The sequence below is a fragment of the Mastigoproctus giganteus genome, chromosome 8 (assembly GCF_048544385.1).
Source record: "Mastigoproctus giganteus isolate SK-2022 chromosome 8, ASM4854438v1, whole genome shotgun sequence".
Classification (NCBI taxonomy): Eukaryota; Metazoa; Arthropoda; class Arachnida; order Uropygi; family Thelyphonidae; genus Mastigoproctus; species Mastigoproctus giganteus.
Window position 1 is genome coordinate 32,671,278 of NC_143582.1, and position 19,862 is coordinate 32,691,139.

Sequence of the window (19,862 nt, forward strand, 5' to 3'; positions counted from 1 at the left end):
GGAGAACTGAGGGGGGCAGTTGTCCTCTGAATCACAGCCTTGTAAGATGCACTATTTGCTTGATGTTTGCGGAGCAGTCAAGTATGGGACATGATACTGCCATGGGGGATGTCTTTGTGTGTGTGCGATGCAAGGAGTGTAAGGAGATAAGGCGACAACTCAGCGTTGTTATGGGCCTATATGAGAGCTTGAAGGATAGGGTGGATGCCCTCGAAGGATTACAAGTGAGGGGCCCATCAAGCTCTCAGCTGCCCACACCAATGCCAGAGCTTGCACTTGGTCATCGCGGAACACAGCGGCAACCCCCAAGGCAGAATGCGCTGGTCCCAAAGGAACTAGTAGTTGTTGGTGACTCTATTGTCAGGGAAAAGGGAAACATGCTTTGTAAAAAGGATAGGTGGAATAGGACCAGGGTATGTCTGCCAGGGGCAAAAGTTGATGACGTTGTAGAGCGGATATCATCTTTTAAGGGCACAAAAGGTGATATAGTTGTACACGTTGGCACTAATGACATTAAGAGTAGGAGACCGGCGGAATTACTTGACAAGTACAGGTCACTGATGAAAAAAAGCCGTGAATTAGGGTTGACATTGAAAGTGTCTGCAATTCTGCCCAGACACGATAGGAGGGAGTATATGATGAGAGCCCTGTCAATCAATTCGGCCCTGGAAAGATTGTGCAGGGCTCAAGGGGTAGAATTTTTTTCAGCCTGGTCTGTACTTGTTAACAGGAGAGACTGCTTCTACAGGGATGGGATACACTTAAATAGAAAGGGTGCAAGAATGTTTGCTGATGCTATCGAGGCAATGTTAGGTGGGTCGGAAAACTGCTAGATTGGGGGGATACAAGGACTAATAGATTAACAGTAGCCACTGGCAGAGGTGAAAGTGATTCTTGCACTGCTTCTATTGGAATGAGCCGCAGCCTGGAAAATAAGATGCAGGATATTTCAGAGACTGCTGGGAATCATTGGGGTACAAGTAAACACATGGGTTGTGTTAGGGTAGCTAAGAAAAAGAACAGGTGCATGTATACTTGTGTGTACACCAATGCTAGGAGTTTAGTAAATAAATTTGATGAATTTGAGGTATTGCTCAAAACATCAAAGGCAGATATTGTGGGGATTTCAGAGACGTGGTGTCACACAGATATAAGAAATGCAGAACTGGAATTTGGGGAGTACAATGTCTACAGAAAGGATAGACAGGATAGGAAGGGAGGAGGGGTTATGCTATTAGTTAAAAAACACATAAAATCCAAGGAAGTGAAGCCAGTCGACATCGCTGGACAGTGCAGTGTCGAGTCAGTTTGGTGTGACATAAGCATTGGGAGATCAAAATTGAGAGTAGGAGTGTGCTATAGGCCTAATGACTCTGATGAGTATAATAAGAAACTGTTCAGAGAAATAGAATGGGCCAGTAAATCAGAGAGTCTTATAATGGGGGATTTTAATTTCCCAGATATTGACTGGAATTTGGGGGCTGGTCACTCACACAGTAGCAAGGCTTTTGTGGATTTATTGGATGATTGTTTTCTACATCAGCATGTTCGGGAGGCAACTAGAGGGAGTAATACTCTTGATTTGATTATCAGTAGTGATTCTTCATGCATTAAGAATCTGCAGATAAATGAACCACTTGGTGGCAGTGATCACAGTGTGCTGAAGTGGGAGTTACTCAAAGAGGTAACTACCATTAGGGGTAAAGGGAAGGGGTGTTGCTTTCGTAAAGGCGACTACAATGGACTGAGACAGTATTTAAATTCTATACAGTGGGATCAACTGATGATATTGCCAACAGCAAATTCAAAATGGGAAGCATTCAAAGAACTTATCGTGGAAGCTACTAGGCTTTACATACCAACTAAGAAATATTGTTCAAGGTTTAGGCCTAAATGGTTGTCAGATGAACTAATGAGGCATATGGCAGAGAAGAAAAATGCATGGGATACATACAAATTAACACGTGACACGGACGCCTATGATAGATACAAGTTGATCTGTAACCAAGTTACAAAGGAGGTTAGGCAGGCGAAGGCAGATTACGAGAGATCCTTGGCAAGGGATGCGAAGAAAAACAGCAAAGAGTTCTTTACTTATGTAAACTCTAGAAGGAAGGGGATGAATCAGATTGGTCCACTTGAGATCGATGGGTCAACTGTTGATGACCCTGCTCGGGTAGCTAACAAACTAAATGAATATTTTGCATCGACATTCACACATGAGGAGTTATTCAGCGAGGGGAATGCCAGAGGTGTATTCAACTCTAGCAGTAAGCTAGAGAATCTTGTAATAACTGAGAGCAAAGTGGAGGAGAAATTGTTGAAGATAAACACAAGAAAGGCACCTGGGGTGGATGGGATCTATCCAGTTATATTAAAGGAGGCAGCAAAGGAGGTAAGCAAACCCTTAGCCATAATTATGAGAGCTTCCTTGGACTCAGGGGAGGTACCCATTGACTGGAGATGTGCAAATGTGACCCCAATTCACAAAGGGGGATCAAAGGCTGACACAAGTAATTATAGACCTGTGAGTTTAACTTCTGTTCCCGGAAAATTAATGGAGGCACTGGTGAAAGAAGCACTGCAGGATCATCTAGACAAGACTTCAGTTATAGCTAGGACACAGCATGGTTTTGTTAAGGGCAGGTCTTGCCTGACCAATTTGATTGGATACTATGATGCAGTCACAAAAGAACTGGATGCAGGGAATAACTTTGATATTATATACTTGGATCTTAGAAAGGCTTTTGATACTGTTGCACATGGAAGACTGCTGCACAAATTGGAGCAGTGTGGCATTGGAGGCAAGTTGCTGCTATGGATAAATGGGTGGTTGAGGGGGAGAAGACAGAGAGTGGTAATCAATGGACACTGCTCATCGTGGACTAATGTTATTAGTGGAGTCCCTCAGGGTTCAGTATTGGGGCCTTTATTGTTTTCTGTATTTATAAATGATATTGATGATGGTATATCAGGCTTAATGTCCAAGTTTGCAGACGATACGAAGGTTGGCAGGGTTGTCAAGGACACTACTGACACTATGCTGCTGCAACAGGATTTGGAAAGGTTGAGCAGATGGGCTTCGAGGTAGCAAATGAAGTTTAACATTGACAAATGTAAAGTACTACATATGGGAAACAGCAACCCCAGAGCAACGTATCAACTCTGTGGTACTACACTGACAGTGGTAGAGAATGAAAGGGACCTGGGGGTGGTGGTGCAGGCAGATATGAAGTTCTCTGAGCAGTGCAGACGAGCTGCAAGAGTAGCTCATGGTGTATTGTCAATGATATATAGGAATTTTTCTAGCAGGGATAAGGAGGTGATTATTCCCTTGTATAAGGCAATGGTCAGGCCACACCTAGAGTACTGTATACAGGCCTGGAGGCCTCATTTCAGGAAGGATGTAGAGCTGCTGGAACGAGTACAGAGAAGGGCAACTAGATTGGTGAATGGGACAAAGGGGTTCTCTTACGAAGAAAGGCTTAAGTTTTGCAAATTACAGTGTCTGGAAACTAGGCACCAGCGGGGTGATCTGATAGAGGTGTACAAAGCCTTGAATGGTTTGAGCATGCTCAATGCTGATGGGATTCTTCCTCTAGCTCAGAAAAATTACCTGAGAGGGCATAAATTCAAATTGAGGAAAGACAGATGTAGGATAGATGTGCGGAAATTTGCCTTTAGCCAGCGGGTGGTTGGTGGGTGGAACAGACTTCCATCCCTTGTCGTGGAAGTTGATAGCCTAAATAAGTTTAAGGCTCAGCTGGACAGGTATTTCGAACGAACAGAGGGGTGAAGTGGAAGTGGTTATTTTTATTTATTTATGTTACTTTTTTTTTTTTTTTTTTTTTTGGCTGATGCTGCATAAGCTTGCTTTCTTGCATCAAATGCCTCTACTAATGCTAATGCTAATGCTATTGCACATGGGAAGCAGTAACCCCAGAGTAACATATCAACTGTTTGGTACTACACCGACAGTGGCAGAGAGTGAAAAGGACCTGTGGGTAATTGTGCAGGCAGATATGAAGTTTTCTGAGCAGTGCAGGCAGTCTGCAAGAGCAGCTCAGGTTTCTTGTCAATGATATACAGGAATTTTTCTAAGAGGGATAAGGAGTTGATTACCCCTTGTATAATGCAATGGTCAGGCCACACCTTGAGTACTACATATAGGTCCAGAGGTCTCATTTTAAGAAGGATGTAGAGCTGTTGGAACGAGTACAAAGAAGGGCAACAAGTTTAGTGAATTCAACAAAGGGTTTCTCTTATAAAGAAAGGCTTAAGATTTGCAAATTACAGTGTCTGGAGACTAGGCACCTGCGAGGTGATCTGATCGAGGTGTATAAAGCCTTGAATGGTTTGATCATGCTCAATGCTGATGGGATTCTACCACTTGCTCAGTGTGTTTTTTCTTTTCTTTTTTGGCTATATAAGCTTGCTTTCTTGCATCGTGTACCCTTGCTAATGCTAATGCCTGGGTGTTGTCCTCGCCCAAGTCCAGGACAAAGTTCTACAGGAGTGACCCCAAGACAAAACCCTGGGGGCAGCCCCTGCAGACCGATCTGGTCAGCCTCCTGTAGGGCGCATTGACCTAAACTTTCCATCCGGAGAGATATGAACTGATGATATTGTATAAGTTCTGTGGTACAGCTGCATGTCTCAGTCTTGCAATGACACTGGGCCACACCTAATGGTGTCAAAGGCTCCCCGCAAGTCTATTGATATGACCAAGAAATATTTCTTTTCAATCATGTTCACTGCATCCAGGAGGTTTTTTAAAGCATCTACTGTAGACATCTAGCTTTGGAGCCATATTGGTTTTGTTTTGAGAGTCCTGCCCTGTCATAGTGGGCTTGAATTCGTCAGTGAAGCATTCTTTCCAATAGCTTGCTGGCGACGGTGAGCAGGACAATTGGCTGGTATGAATCGGGTTTTTCCAGTGATTTTGTCAGTTTTTTTTAACATTAGTTTTAAGTTGGATTTCTTCCAGTCAACCAGGAAGGTTTTGTTTGTTTGTTTTGTTTTTTGTTATTTGGGAGCATCAGCAACTAAGGCCATATTGCTCCGGGGATATGGCGGTGGTCATTCCCTGACCTTTCCGCATCCTCCGTATTTGGTGGTCATGGGCTCAAACCCCGGTCTAATCAAGAAGCGTGTGCTACGCACTGCTGCTCCTGTCCACCTGGCTACGGAGGCGCCTCCAGGAAGGTTCCTGTTTGGATGCATTTATTAAAGTGTGTTAGTAGGAGCTGTGGAGCAACCTCTATGACCTTTTTGATGATTTCTGGTTTATGGAGATCTTTTCCTGGGCATTTTTTATTCCTGATCTCTTTGGCTGTTGCATGTAATTCTTCTCCTATAAATGATGATTCAGTTTAATCCGTGAAATATGTTTTATTATCACAGCATATTTGTTGCTATAGCAAAGTAGTGGTAGTAGGCAGTTTGTGAAAAATTCCATCCAGCATATTGTTAATTGATTCTTCACATATAGTGGCCATTGTACCCTGTGCTCTGAGTGTGGATATGGTGACATCACCTCTGGGGAGTTTACTGGTAGTGATTTTATAAACTATCCCTCAGGGTTCCACATTCCAAACCCTAGGTGCTCCCAGTCCTTTAGCTTGCTTTTTTTTACGAGATTGGTGTAGTCGTTTCTCGCTTCTCTATATCAGTGTCTTAAGGCCTCTACTTCAGTGTCCGGCCAAGTCCATTGGGCTCTTTGAAACTGCTTTTGCCTTTTCTGGACTTCTCTCCGCAGGTTTTGTATTTCGGGCATCCATCATGGGATGGCTCCAGGTGCCGGCTTTCTTCTTTTAATTGCTGCTTCAGAAGTAGTGGTGATGATCTTGGTTACTCTGCATTGGTGATTATTTGTTTCCCACTGATAATGGTTCTGCTGCATGTATTGATTAGTGGCGTTGGTAAACGATTTCTCGAAGTCATCCCACTTTGCTTTGGGCCGACCAGGCTAGCCGGGTGGGTAAAGTGCCTGCCTGGCAACCTAAAGGTCGCGGGTTCGAATCCCGCCTCGGGCTTGGATCAAAGTACTGCAAAAACCTTGGGAGGTGCATTATGGCCACAGAAGATGATGCGCCAACAACTATCAAAAAAAAAAAAAATTTGCTTTGGTAATTGCAAACCTGTTAAGTGCCTGTTTGACGACTGGAGATCTGATGGGTGCACAGTTGATCTGGTATGTAATTACTCTGTAGTCAGACATGGTCCAGGAATCTTGGACCTCCTGGTCCACAATGTAAGTTGTTGCTAGTGTGACATCTATCGTTGCCTCCCACAGAGTATTACAGAAGGTTGATGACTGTTGCGGTTTGTTCATCACAAGTAGTGGCAAATTTGCGAGGTACTCCTTGAGTGTCTGGCCATTACGTTTTCCTTAGCGATCAGGTGTGAGACTATGCCAGGCTGGCAATTTACATCCGCTCCTATGATGATGCGTTGTTTGGGGACTTCATCCAGGAGTGTCTGCAGATGGTGGGTGGCAAAGCTGATTTCTTCCCCAGTCGGCAATACAGCGAGATGACATAGAAGGTTCACAAGGCTGTGAATGGGTAGGTGCAAGCAGCCCACAGTGCACAGTACTGCAAGATTTTAGTAGCCGTGATGTTCGGATTACGGACCACCACTGCGGCCCATGGAGTGTGTTCCTTGTCATGAATCACATTATAACTGAGTGGGTATCCACTTACTCTCTTAGTATGGGTGTATGGTTCTTGCAGTACTAGGAGGTCAATATTCTCTTCATTGGCTTTGATTCTTAACTGTTCTGCAACTACCTTGGCTCTTTACGCATTGTGCTGTATGATCTTTAGCTTTGTAGTATTATACTGTTTAAGGCACGTTGCCATAATCTGTTCTGCTTTGGTATAGGCTCTTTATTTTCAGTCAAGTAAGTCAGGCACTTAGGATCCCTGATGGAGTGTGCATGGTTGATTTTGAGTGTCTTGCAATTGGCACACTGCAGTTCATTTTTCTTGTTGGGGCAGCTGTGGAAGTCGTGACCCCTCTCTACACAGTAGCCACAGGTGGAAGTGGGCTGCGTGCAGGTATGAGAGGTGTGACCATGCTTGCAGCATCTGAAGCACTTGGGCACGGCCACATGCTCCTGATAGCGATGACTTCCCCATTCTATGAAGATTCGTGTTTGAGTACTTGCCAGGTGCGAGGCACCAGTTCAATTATCCAATTTCTGTTTGTTCCAGTTTTAGTTTTGATTGAATTCTCTGAGAAGACCAGGTTTTCTGGTTCTAGTTCTTCAATGGTTCCCTGGAGGTTTCGGGTACAGAATTCGTTGACTATCTAGTTAGGTGTTAGATCTTTGGATACGTCAAATACAGTAGGCCCTCGATTTACCGGACTTTGGATTTAATGGACAAAAAATTTCTCTTCTAAAGTGAAAATTCAGAACTTTTTTCTCATTCGCGAATAGTGTGGACCTAAAATTTCAGGGGAGTGATGGATGGCTGTGGTGTTTTTGAAAGCACCATGGCATTGTTAATAAAAGAACCTGTGGTGAATGAATCTTTAGGTGCAGATGAAGAACAAGTTGAGGCTTACAGAAATATCTAAATGACCCCATTAAAAATGAGGGCCTTATTTTATCACTGCTTTATAATGCTGACGAGACTGGGTTTTTTATTGTGCTGTTCCTGATTTTAGTTTTAATTTGTACAAATGCTGATGTCTTGCATCAACTTAAGCTTAAGTTGGTAAGGCAAAAAAACCTCATGCTTTAAAGGATTTAATGAACCAGTTACCGGTGGTATGTTCCCACTCAAAAAATGCCTGGTTTACAATGGATATTTTCTGTGACTGGTTCTTTAACCATTTTATTCCTGATGTGCAATGCTATCAGACAGATGTGCTGAAAATTGCTTCTCGTGAAATAAAGGCTGTTTTACTGATAGATAATGCACCTGCTCACCCTAATGCTGAGAGGTTAGTTAGCAGGGAAGGGAGAATTAAATGTGTTTTTATGCCTGTTAACACTACTTCACTGATACAGCCGATGGATTAGGGTGTAATCGTTGCATGTAAGAAGTTGTATAAGAAGAAGTTTTTGGAAGAGATGATGGTTGTTTTGGAAGAAACAGAAGATGCAGAAGAAGATAGAAGAGGTACCATGACACTGCAAAATTTACATGCATACAACATCAGGTCTGCTATCTTCAACTTAGCAGCTGCGTGGAAAGATATGAAGATTATTACCTTGGCCAATGCTTGGAAGAAATTGTACGACGTAAAACCTGAATTGGACTTTGAGAGAGTTGAGGCGTCTAATTTTCAGGATACTCTTCTGAGGGCTGGCAACAAAAATTCAACTGACATTGATGTGGAACAGTGGCTCAAAAATGACGAAGGTGATCCAGGCTATTGGATTTTTTTTTTGAGGTAGAGATTGCAGAAAATGTTCTTCGTGGAGAACAAGAAGATGATGATGATGACAAGGAATCAGTTTCACCTCATCCTAAATTGTTTGTAATAAGACTACATATGGAAGACATCATACATTATACTGAATCATCATCAGACCCTGATGTGCTTCCTTATTATAAATATTTTAGAGAATTTCGATCTACAGTAATAAGGAAGCAGCAACAGGCAACTGAAGCTTGGTAATTTCTTCAAAACCACTTCATCAACTGGACTTGTTTCACCAGACCCCTCTACCAGCAAGGAATTAACACATCTCCCTCCATTTGAGACTTGTTTCTGACTCTGAAAATTGTGATTCTTTCAATTAAGTTATATTAATATTGAATACAGTAAAGCCTCGATTTAATGGACTAATAGGGGAGAAGGGGTATCCGTTAATGCCGAAAGTCCGTTAAATCAAATGTAACTGGGGGGGGGGGTGCTCTTTTAATGTTCTTAATGTAAAAAAAAAAGCTTTAATACAATATACAGTACTGTACAATATAAAATTATGTTGCAATTTGGCCTTTGATTTACAGATATCAGAAACAGTTTGTTTTTTTATGCCGTAAATTTCACAAACACGTGCTACTGAGATGCCTTGTTCTAATTTCTCAATTAGCTCTAATTTCTGTGCCACATTTAAGTTCACATACTTTCTTTTAATTCCTCTATCACTTGATGCCATTTTAAATTGTAAGGATTGCAAAATTATTTAATAAATAAAATCACAATTCAGAAATAACAGAAACACTCTGTATACAACCTGACTGCACGATAGCTTGAGGCAGACAGACTGAAACAAAGCGAGCCGGCAGACCTGCAGTTTAGTGTCCCGTGTCACGTTCAGCTTGCAAGTCACCGCCTGCTCTTATCTGTTATCTGGAAATACAGCTATTTGAACATGTTTTCAGAAAGAATAAAAAAACAATTTCCTGAATTTGATTATACAAATAAAAGTAGGTAATTATCAAAACAATAATGGAAATAGGTAATTATTATTAATTTTTAATTAATAATAACAGTGAAGTTTTGTATAACCTAAAAAAATAATATGGTCCAGATTAATATGTACATTACTGTATTATTATTTGTCTGGTCCGTGAAATCCGTTATATCGGGGTCCATTAAATTGAGGGTTTACTGTATTATCTTTCTTTTTTTAACGGTTTTTTTTTTTATGTTTTTTATTCAATGGAGTTTAAGTATTGAAGTATTCTTTCCCCTCTAAAATGGACTTAAATAAAAAAAAATAATGTTCACATTGAAAACAACTTTGCGTAAGCTTTAAAAAATAATAATAAAAATAAAAAAAAGTGGTGGAAACACTCCATTAGTTACATTGTATAGTTTTTGATGTGTTTAATTAAAATAAAGTTTGATTCCTGTCATAAATTTATTTTTATATTTTTAACAGATGGTTTAGTGGTGCATATATATTACTTAATGTACATTATAATATTTTATTCATACTTATACATTATAATAACATTTTAATGCATCCTGTACATTGTAAGTACTTTATTAATATATGTTTTTAAAATACATTAGATTTAATGGACTTTCGGCAATAGGGGACACCCCTTCCCCCAATTCATCCATTAAATTGAGGGGACCTACTATATTATGATTGCTGGGCCCTTTCTTTTTGGTGGTTTAGCAGTTAATCCTAGTTTGGGAATTTTGGGGTTTGCTATGATGGTTTGCACGTCCTCCCTGGTTTCCGTCTCTACAACAAGACTGATGTTTCTTGTTTTTCTTATTGATTTCATTTTTGCTATTCTCAGATCTTCTTTTAGGCTTGACATGACTATAGTTTTAAATTCTTCGCTGGAGCGCGTTGGATTTTCTTTAAATTGGGTGTCCTCAGCATTTGTGCATAAGTGGTAGCATGCTGTGGGATTTGATTTGAATGCCTAAGTATGCCTCCAATTTCACTGTGGCTTTTTCCCTTGCCTGGTTGTTCTTGAGAGGAGGATCGTTTCCAGTTTTGACAGAGGGGACACTCTGCCATCTTTTGATTGGTCTTTAAAAATATCCTCCAGAGCGGTTCTGAGTTTCAGGGTCTTTTCCAGGACAGTGCCCTCAGGAAGAGTAGGGTCCAGAGGGGTATCCTGCTGTTTTGGGTCATCATTTTGTTCGGACTGCATGCTGTTGCCATCCTGACCTTCCTTGGTTTCTTGTCTCTCAGGTGGACTTTGGCACAGTCATTTTCTTATTTTTCTTTTTGAAGAAGAACTCTTTATTGCATACAAAAGGTAGTTGTTGATGGGTCCTCTCCAGGGTTATTGTTGGTCACATGGTCTGGCGGTTGCCGTTCACTAGGTTTGGTCATATCTATCGGTTCTGCACTCTTTTGTCTGTTTGTGCAGAATTTATCATAAGTTCGGTTTGCCAAGAGTCTTTGGATAAACGAGGTAATTAGTGCCTGGGTTGATTGAAGTTAAATAATAATACTGTTTGATGTCAGTCACAAGTTCCCAAGTAAATTAGACACAGTGCTAGAGCCCATCAAAGTTTTGGGCTACCCCCCCCCCCCCCGGTCATGTGGGAGAGGGAATATGCCCAATAGAAATAAAGGTCCTAGGACAATGGGATTAGTTTTCCCTTAGGCTTTTGGGGGCGCAGATCACAATGGTGTTGTCAGAATTGCAGTAGGATGAACAGTTAAAAAGTTGGCTCATCACTATGGCGATTCCATGGTGAAGGGGGAGGAATCACAAAACACATGTTGAAGTCTACAAAAGTCCCATTATTTCAATTACAAATGGTTGGGGAGCTTGTAGAAGTTCGTGGGAGGCAATTACTGATGGAGGCGCTTTTAGTGTGACCAAATTGCACTCGCTAAGTGGCATACGCAGCAGGTGACCTTCAGCTATGATTGTACTAGTTCCAACGGATTCTCCGTCCAAATTTACACAAGGAACTCCCTTCCCCAGTCAAAGTAGTGTAGTTCAACAGTGGCAGCTCGGAATATGTTAAAACTATTTTCTCCAATTCTAGGACAATGGCACCGTGGTGAGCTGACCCATTATCACTAGTGTTGAATGAATTACGAGCTGAAATACAGTGTAAACCCAAGAATAGCAAGAAACTATTCTCACCATGTTCCTCTTCCTTATTTACCACTGTATGGCAAAAATTCAAGTGCTGGCACAAGTAAAAACTACACTTTGAGAACAATATACACTGAGTGATAAAACACATGTGTGTACTGAAGTGCGGCCATTTTGGTTACCCCATTTTGATAGTATAGCAATTTTGTTAGTCACTGATTTGGAGAGATCTGGATTCATCCCACCATAGACTGAAGGAATTTCTAAGGGCTTCTTTGACTGGCACTGAGTTAGCAACCTCATATGGAGGGGGTATAAACCCAGGGTTTTTAAGCTTTAGAAAATGCAAATTGTCTCATGACTTTGTTTATTCACACATTTGAATAAACAATACAGGTAGCCCTCATATAACATGATAGTTCGGTTCCTACAAAATCTCGTATAATGCAAAACCATGTTATATGGGACTAAGAACCAGTACAAAAAGGGGAGTTACATTCCAAAAGCTAAGAAAAATACGCCATTTTTTTTTTATAACTATCGGAAACTAAATTTTTATAGTAGTAATAACTAAATATTTTAACTTTATTTTTATAATAGTAATAACTGAACAAATGTCTTACCTTACAAACTGTGATACTTACCTTACAAACTGTGATAATTACATGTCAGATAATGTACGTTCATTTAATTTTCTTCCTCTTCATTGCTGCTAAGCACAATCTCTTCTGCAGCATCTATATTTCGTGTACCTCCTGCTCTCTTTAAAAGCCACGAACTGCACTCTTCAAAGTCACAATTATTTTTTATGGTCTCAAACAAGCACAAGTTCAATAGCACAGAACCCAGTGATCTCCCAACAAAATACAGTGACCCCCCACCTTTAAATGAAAATCAGAATATTTTCCACTTAGCAAAATAAATTTATGCTTACATACATAACTTAATAAATACATACTGTAATATGTACATACTAATTGATATTTCTGTTCACTGATATATATATATTTTTTTGGTTCTAAAATTTAAAACAGTAAAAATGATAAGCAATTAATAACAAAGAACATAGCACAAACAAGTTGCCCCAAACACAATATGGAGTAATGAGTTTCTGAACATTTATTTATGTTTTATATATTATTGAATATTTCATGGAAGGGGAAACAGATTTTACCATAATAACATGAAAACACACAGAATTCCAGTTGCCAGTACTATAGCAAATGCAAGAAGATTGAGTTTACTAAAAACTGCAGCCATTATCAACCCACTGCAGGATGGAAGCCTCCTCAACAATTCATGTCGAGAGAAATGGACCATAATCTGCCTTGCTGGTCCAGTACGGGTTGGCAGATTGACCATATTTAGCAGTCAGGGGCTTGAACCCCGGTCTACTCAAGGAGTGTGTGCTACTGCACTCCCGCTCCTGACCACTCAGCTACGAAGGCCTCAAGTTTACTACCTGTTTATAATTGATTACACTAACAGAAAAGACCAATAAACTGGAAACTGCAAATTGTTTTTATTGTTTTATGGTAGTGACCCTCAGAAATGTGCTTTAGAAAAATACCATGAAGGCGATAACAACTAGTGAATCAACAGCAGGGATTCACAAAAAGGAATGGAAACGTTGAATATTATAACATCTAACATAATAGCAGGGTTTTCTCAGCACAAAAGCTCAAGAATACCAAGTTATGTGAGAGTTCCAGCAATTCTCAAACTGTGTTAGAGCAAAACCTTGTTGCAGAAGTACCGAGTTGTGAGAGAATTGCCACAATTTTTAAACCGTGTTAGAGCAAAACCCTGTTGTAGAAGTACCGTGTTATACGGGGGTTGCCTGTATATGAAAAGTGGAAAGCTGGAAAACAATTTCATTATGTTTGTATAATCTCCCTAGGATATAATAAGTACTGTGCAACCAAGATCACAGACTCTTGATAAAAGAAAATTGTACCAGAAGATAATTTCAAATACAAGTTTAATAAAAGAATCAAAAATGTACTATGCTTATTCTTAAAGCAACAAATAATTGCTAGGCTGAAATATCAATTTCACCACATGATAAAATAATTCTATTCTTTCTACAAAAATGTTTCCACATACCTGGGCCTATGACCATGTCCACATTCACATTTATCCAGTACAAATTTCATCCACTGCCAAGCAAAGTTGGTGAGGCCTTTCTGTAATGCACTTCTAGCTTCTCCTGTAATCAGCCGAGACATTGCTTTTTGATACTGCCAAGAAAGGGAGATATGTTAAATAAACTGAAGAATCAAGTTATAAAGCATATTTTAAATGAACTATCTTTTCCTTTGGGTAAAACTCATGGTTAATAAAATATTTTAACATGGTGTAGTATACATACAGCAACTCATTATACATCTTTAAAGAAAGTAAATCCATTATTATGTATTTTAAGAAGTAATTTAATGCATTTTCTATAGAATGACATTTACTACTAAAGGATGTTATTAACCCAGAAGCAGTGCACCACCAATTGTAGCAACTGTGGTAGTGTGGAGTCTGACAGATCCCAAATTTTCTTTTGTATTTCTGAAAAAGTTTTTTTTTTTTTTTTTTTTTTGAATTATGCTTGAAGTAAACCAATTCTTGGTCATTTATTAATGGATTATACTTATTAAATACAATTTATTTTTTTAATAAAAAATTCAAAAATTTAATGCTGTGTTTTTACCTCTTATTTTCAAAGAAACAAAACTCTTAATAATTCTGTTGGGAAAAAAAAAATAAAAAAAAAACAAAAAACATTACAAATATAAATTGTAAACACGAAACTAACAGTCTTTTTCACTTTCCAGTTTATGTAATTATTAAGTGATGAAAATCACCATTATGCATGCATATATACAGTCAGTGATCAATGCATTATGACTGCCCCATTTGCAATGAACTATATATGCTTGCAAAAAGCTGAACGTCTACAAACATTACAGCATTGGTAATTTGATCTGATCGTGCAAGTCAAATAAGTGATAAAGTAGTAGTTATGTGATGTGGTAAAGGTATTACAGAGTTTCGAAAGGGCATGATTGTGGAAACTCATGCATTGCTTTCTTCCATATCGAAAATGGCATGTCTTGTTGGTTGCTCACAGCCCACTTTGGTTAGGATGTATAAAGAATAGTGTGAGATGGTCAAACCACCACCTCCCACCGATAAAACTGTAACCAAAGTCCTGTTGGCACCATGAACACCCACCTCGCGTAAAGGATTACACAAGATGGATGTTCGTGGTAAGTGAAGGATGCAGCATGTTGTATGGGTACAATGGAAGGTTACAGTATGACATCTGACATCATGATACAATATCGGGAATCCAAGAACAATAAAGAGAAAATGAGAGTAGGTGTGTTAAAAGCCAAATGAATCTGATGATTATAATGAGCAACTGTGCAGAGAAAGAGTGGGCCAGTAAATAAGAATGTCTTATAATGGGGGATTTTAACTTTCCAGATACTGAATGGAAGTTGTGGGTTGGTCACTTCCTCATTAGCAACAATTTTGTGGATTTATTGGATGACTGTTTTCTACAGCAACATTCGAGAGGCAACCAGAAGAAGTAATACTCTTGATCTGATAATCAGCAGTGCTTATTCATACATTGAGAATTTGCAGATAAAGGAACCACTGGGTGATATGATCACAATGTACTGGTATAACTACCATCAAGGGTAAAGGAAAGGGCTTTTGCTTTCGTAAAGGTGAATACAGGGGTCTCAGACAGTTTTTAAATTCTATACAGTGGGATCAACTGATGACATTACCATTGTTAAATTCTAAATAGGAAGCTTTCAGTACTTAATCTTGGAGGCTACTAGGCTTTCCATACCAACTAAGAAATACTGTTCAAGGTTTAGGCCTAAATGGATGTCAGATGCATTAATGAGGCTCGTGGCAGAGAAGAAAAATGTTTGGGATGCATATGAATTATCGGGGGACACAGAAGTCTATGGCAGATATAAAATAGTCCGTAATCAAGTCACAAAGGAGGTTAGGCAGGCGAAGTCAGATTATGAGAAATCTTTTGCAAAGGATGCAAAGAAAAACAGCAAAGAGTTCTTTACTTATGTGAACTCCAGAAGGAAAATGGATGAATCAAATTGGACCACTTAACATAGATGGTTTGACTATTGATGGTCATGCTCAGGTATCTGATAATCTGAATGACTATTTTGCATCTATTCACACATAAGGAGTTATTCAAGGAGGGTGAATGCCAGAAGTTTATCAAACTCTAACAGGGAGATAAGTGATTCTGTAATAACTGAGAGCAAAATGGAGGATATATTGTTGAAGTTAAACATAGGAAGGCACCTGGTGTGGACAGGATCTATGCAGTTATATTAAAGGAGGCAGCAAAGGAAGTAAGCAAACCCTTAGCCATAATTATGAGAGCTTCCTTGGACTAGGGAGGGGGGGGCCCACATGGACTAGAGGTTGTTGTTTGTTATTTGGTTTTCAGGAATGGACTGGAGGTGTGCAAATGTATCACCAATTCACAAAGGGGGTTCAAAAGGTGACAAAAGTAACTATAGCCTGTTAGTTTAACTTGTGTTCTGGGGAAAATAGTGGCTTCACTGATAAAAGAAGTATTGCAGGATCATCTAGAAAAGACTGTAGTAATAGTTAAGACACAGAATGGGTTTGTTAAAGGGAGATCTTGTCTGACCAATTTGATTGCATACTATGATATGGTCACAAAGGAACTGGATGCAAAAAATAATTTTGATACCATATACTTGGATTTCAGGAAAGCTTTTGATACTGTTGCACATGGAAGACAGCTATACCAATTGGAGCAGTATGGCATTAAGGGTAAGTTGCTACAATAGATAAAGGGATGGCTGAGTGGGAGACGACAGAGAGTGGTAATCAATGGATACTGCTCTTCTTGGATGAATGTTATTAGTGGAGTTCCCCAGGGTTTGGTGCTGGGCCCATTGCTGTTTTGTGTATTCATCAATGATACTGATGAATGTATATCAGGCTTAATGTCCAAGTTTGCAGATGATACGGTTGGCAGGGTTGTTAACGACAGTAAAGACAGTATGATACTCCAACTGGATCTTGATAAGTTAGGCAAATGGGTTGAGAAGTGGCCACTGAAGTTTAACATTGACAAATGCAAAGTACAGCATATGGGTAGAAATAACCCCATAGAAACATACCAACTGTGTGGTACTACACTTAGGATTGTAAAAAATGAAAAAGACCTGGTAGTAATTGTGCAGTCAGATATGAAGTTTTCTGAGCAATACAGATAGGCTGCTAGAGCAGGTCATGGAGTATTGTCAATGATATGCAGGAATTTTGCTAGTAGGGAAATGGAGGTGATTATCCGTTTATATAAGGCAATTGTCAGGCCACACCTTGAGTACTGTATACAGATCTGGAGGCCTCATTTGAAGAAGGATGTAAAGCTGTTGGAACGAGTACAGAGAAGGGCAACAAGATTAGTGAATGGAACAAAGGGTTGCTTTTACGAAGAAAGGCTTAAGCTTTGCAAATTACAGTGTCCGGAGACTAGGCATCTGTGAGGTGATCTGATTGTCATCATTAAAGCACTGGTCTAAATTTAACAATTATTGGCATATTAATTTGGCTTTATTTGCCCTATATCTAACAATTCAAAATTTTTATACATATTTTCCTACCACGTATCTTCATTTTTATCTTCTGACTGTGTTTTCACTCTTCTGCCTTTTTTTGTCTAATTTTTACATTAATGAGCCAAAACATTATGACCAGCAAGTCTTTATGCAAATTGAAGCAACTACAGGTGAACTATGGAGCGTGCGCAGGTCAGGACATGGTATAAAAATCATCTGATACTGAGCTCCGTTAATCAGTGTTACTCTTGTTCTTCAGATGGGAAAGGCACTGCACTTAAGCGAGTTTGACAAATGCCAAATTGTAATGGCCAGACAATTGGGTCAGAGCATATCTGAAACGGCATGGGGCTGGAGGGGTGCTCACGGTCAGCCGTGGTTAGTACCTACCGAAAGTGGTCCAAGGAGGGAAAACACATGAACCGCCGGAGAGGTGTTGGATGACCACAGCTCATCAATGCTCGAAGGCTCCCCCGGATGGTATGTGGCAACAGAAGGGTGACTGTGGCACAACTCGCCGGTAATTGGAATTCTGGTGACAGGAGTAATGTGTCACAACACAGAGTACATCGAACCCTACTGAAAATGGGACAGCGTAGCTGCAGACCGTTCCAAGTGCTCATGCTAACCATGGTTCACCGGTCACAGTGCCTACAATGGACATGCAAGCATCGAAACTGGACTTTGAGTGATTGGAAGAAGGTCGTCTGGTTGGGTACGTATGTGTTGTATACCTGGGGAAGTGATGGTACCTGGATGCACCGTCAGACGAAAACAAGTCAGTGGCGGCAGTGTCATGTTTTGGCCGATGTTTGCTGGGATACCCTGGGTACAGTTTTCCATGTGCCAGGCACTCTAATGTCTACCACCTACCTAAACATCATTGATGACCAGGTACACCCTTTCATGGCAACGGTCTTCTCCTCTGGCAGTGCTGTCCTTCAGCAGGATAATGCGCCATGCCACACCGCTCGGATTGTTTGAGACTGGGTCGTGGAACATGAGGAAGACTTCCCAGTTATTGCCCTAGCCCACAAATTCCCCAGACATCAATTCCATCGAGCATCTGTGGTTTGTGTTGGAACAGCAACTCCGATATGCAGTGTCTCAACCATGGACCTTACAGGAGTTAAAGGATATGCTGGTTGTGTTGGTACCAGATACCTCAAGACACATTTAGAAATCCTGTAGCATCCATGCCTCGTCGGGTACAAGCTGTTTTGGCTGCATGTGGAGGACCAACATCATATTAAGTAGGTGGTCATAATGTTTTGGCTCATCAGTGTATTTATTTTATAGTTTACACAATGTGTTGGATTTTGCTTTATGCTGCCACTTACGTTTGTGGTTATCTGTTTTTTTTATTTCTTTCTTATGCCTAATTTGTATTATTATTAATTATATATATAAGATATAATAAGAGTGAGTTAAGATAGGAAAGGTGCAGAGATAAAAATAAATAAATCGGATATGACAAATACACCAAAGAGCGCAAAGCAGTGGTAAAGGATGCAGATGAACGCATAAATATAAATATAACAATATACTTATATTTCCTTTTTGCATTCTGTGTATTTGGCACATCCATCATTATACTTATATTTATTATAATATATATATATATATATATATATATCCAAGTATGTAAAAAGCAAATAGGATAGTTAATTTATATCTATTTTATAATATTATTTCTAATATATAATATTAATTCGTCACAGATCCGATTAATGGCATAAAAAACGATTAAACATTATATCCGTCTGTATATTATTTGAGTTAAATTATAACGTATAACTTGAAATGAAAGCTAGTAAGATAGCTTCTCAAGAAAAACCAAAAACCTATACGGGTGCCCCAACGTAACCTGGAAAAAATATATATATGCCAAAAATAACATAAAATAAGCAATACAAACGTACAATTAAAATGTTAATTATAGGCAATAAGATACATTGAAAGGGACTTTTTCAAGGGCTAACCCTTTCAATGTATCAACCATAATTAACGAGCTATCCGTTTCTGTAGTCATCGTCCAGCATAACTTGTCCGAATGATAGTTAAAAATTAATGAGATAGAGAGCCATAAATATATAAATTTAAAAAAGTATTTTCGTTGATACATTCCAATTTAGCAGTATGCTGGCGAGATGACTATTAGCCCGACGGATAGTCAAAAATTTTAATTAGAGAAGGAGATATATCTATTTTTAGGCTTATATGTGTAGTTTATAATATATGCAGTCTAAGCGATTGCCAAGTAAAGTAGAAGCTTGTGCTAACTAAGGCGAACGGAAAAAGTAAAAGTATAGATATAGTACCTCAATCCCCCTCGAATACTCTAATAGTTCATGAGGTTTTTTAAATTTATATATTTATGGCTCTCTATCTCATTAATTTTTAACTATCATTCGGACAAGTTATGCTGGACGATGACTACAGAAACGGATAGCTCGTTAATTATGGTTGATACATTGAAAGGGTTAGCCCTTGAAAAAGTCCCTTTCAATGTATCTTATTGCCTATAATTAACATTTTAATTGTACATTTGTATTGCTTATTTTATGTTATTTTTGGCATACATATATTTTTTCCAGGTTACGTTGGGCACCCGTATAGGTTTTTGGTTTTTCTTGAGAAGCTATCTTATTAGCTTTCATTTCATGTTATACATTATAACTTAACTCAAAAAAAAAAAAAAAAAAAAAAAAAAAAATATATATATATATATATATATATA

The 19,862-nt window shown here is 39.3% G+C and overlaps 1 protein-coding gene across 1 annotated transcript in view; it reads right to left on the bottom strand.

Annotated features, from left to right (window-relative positions):
* The window catches only part of LOC150081426 (mitogen-activated protein kinase kinase kinase 4-like), a 350,096-nt gene that overhangs the window by 244,263 nt on the left and 85,971 nt on the right, over positions 1–19,862 (bottom strand). The window contains exon 6 of the mRNA XM_090380199.1: positions 13,593–13,726. Coding sequence (XP_090236325.1) covers positions 13,593–13,726 — 134 coding nt within the window. The remainder of the gene's footprint in view (positions 1–13,592; positions 13,727–19,862) is intronic.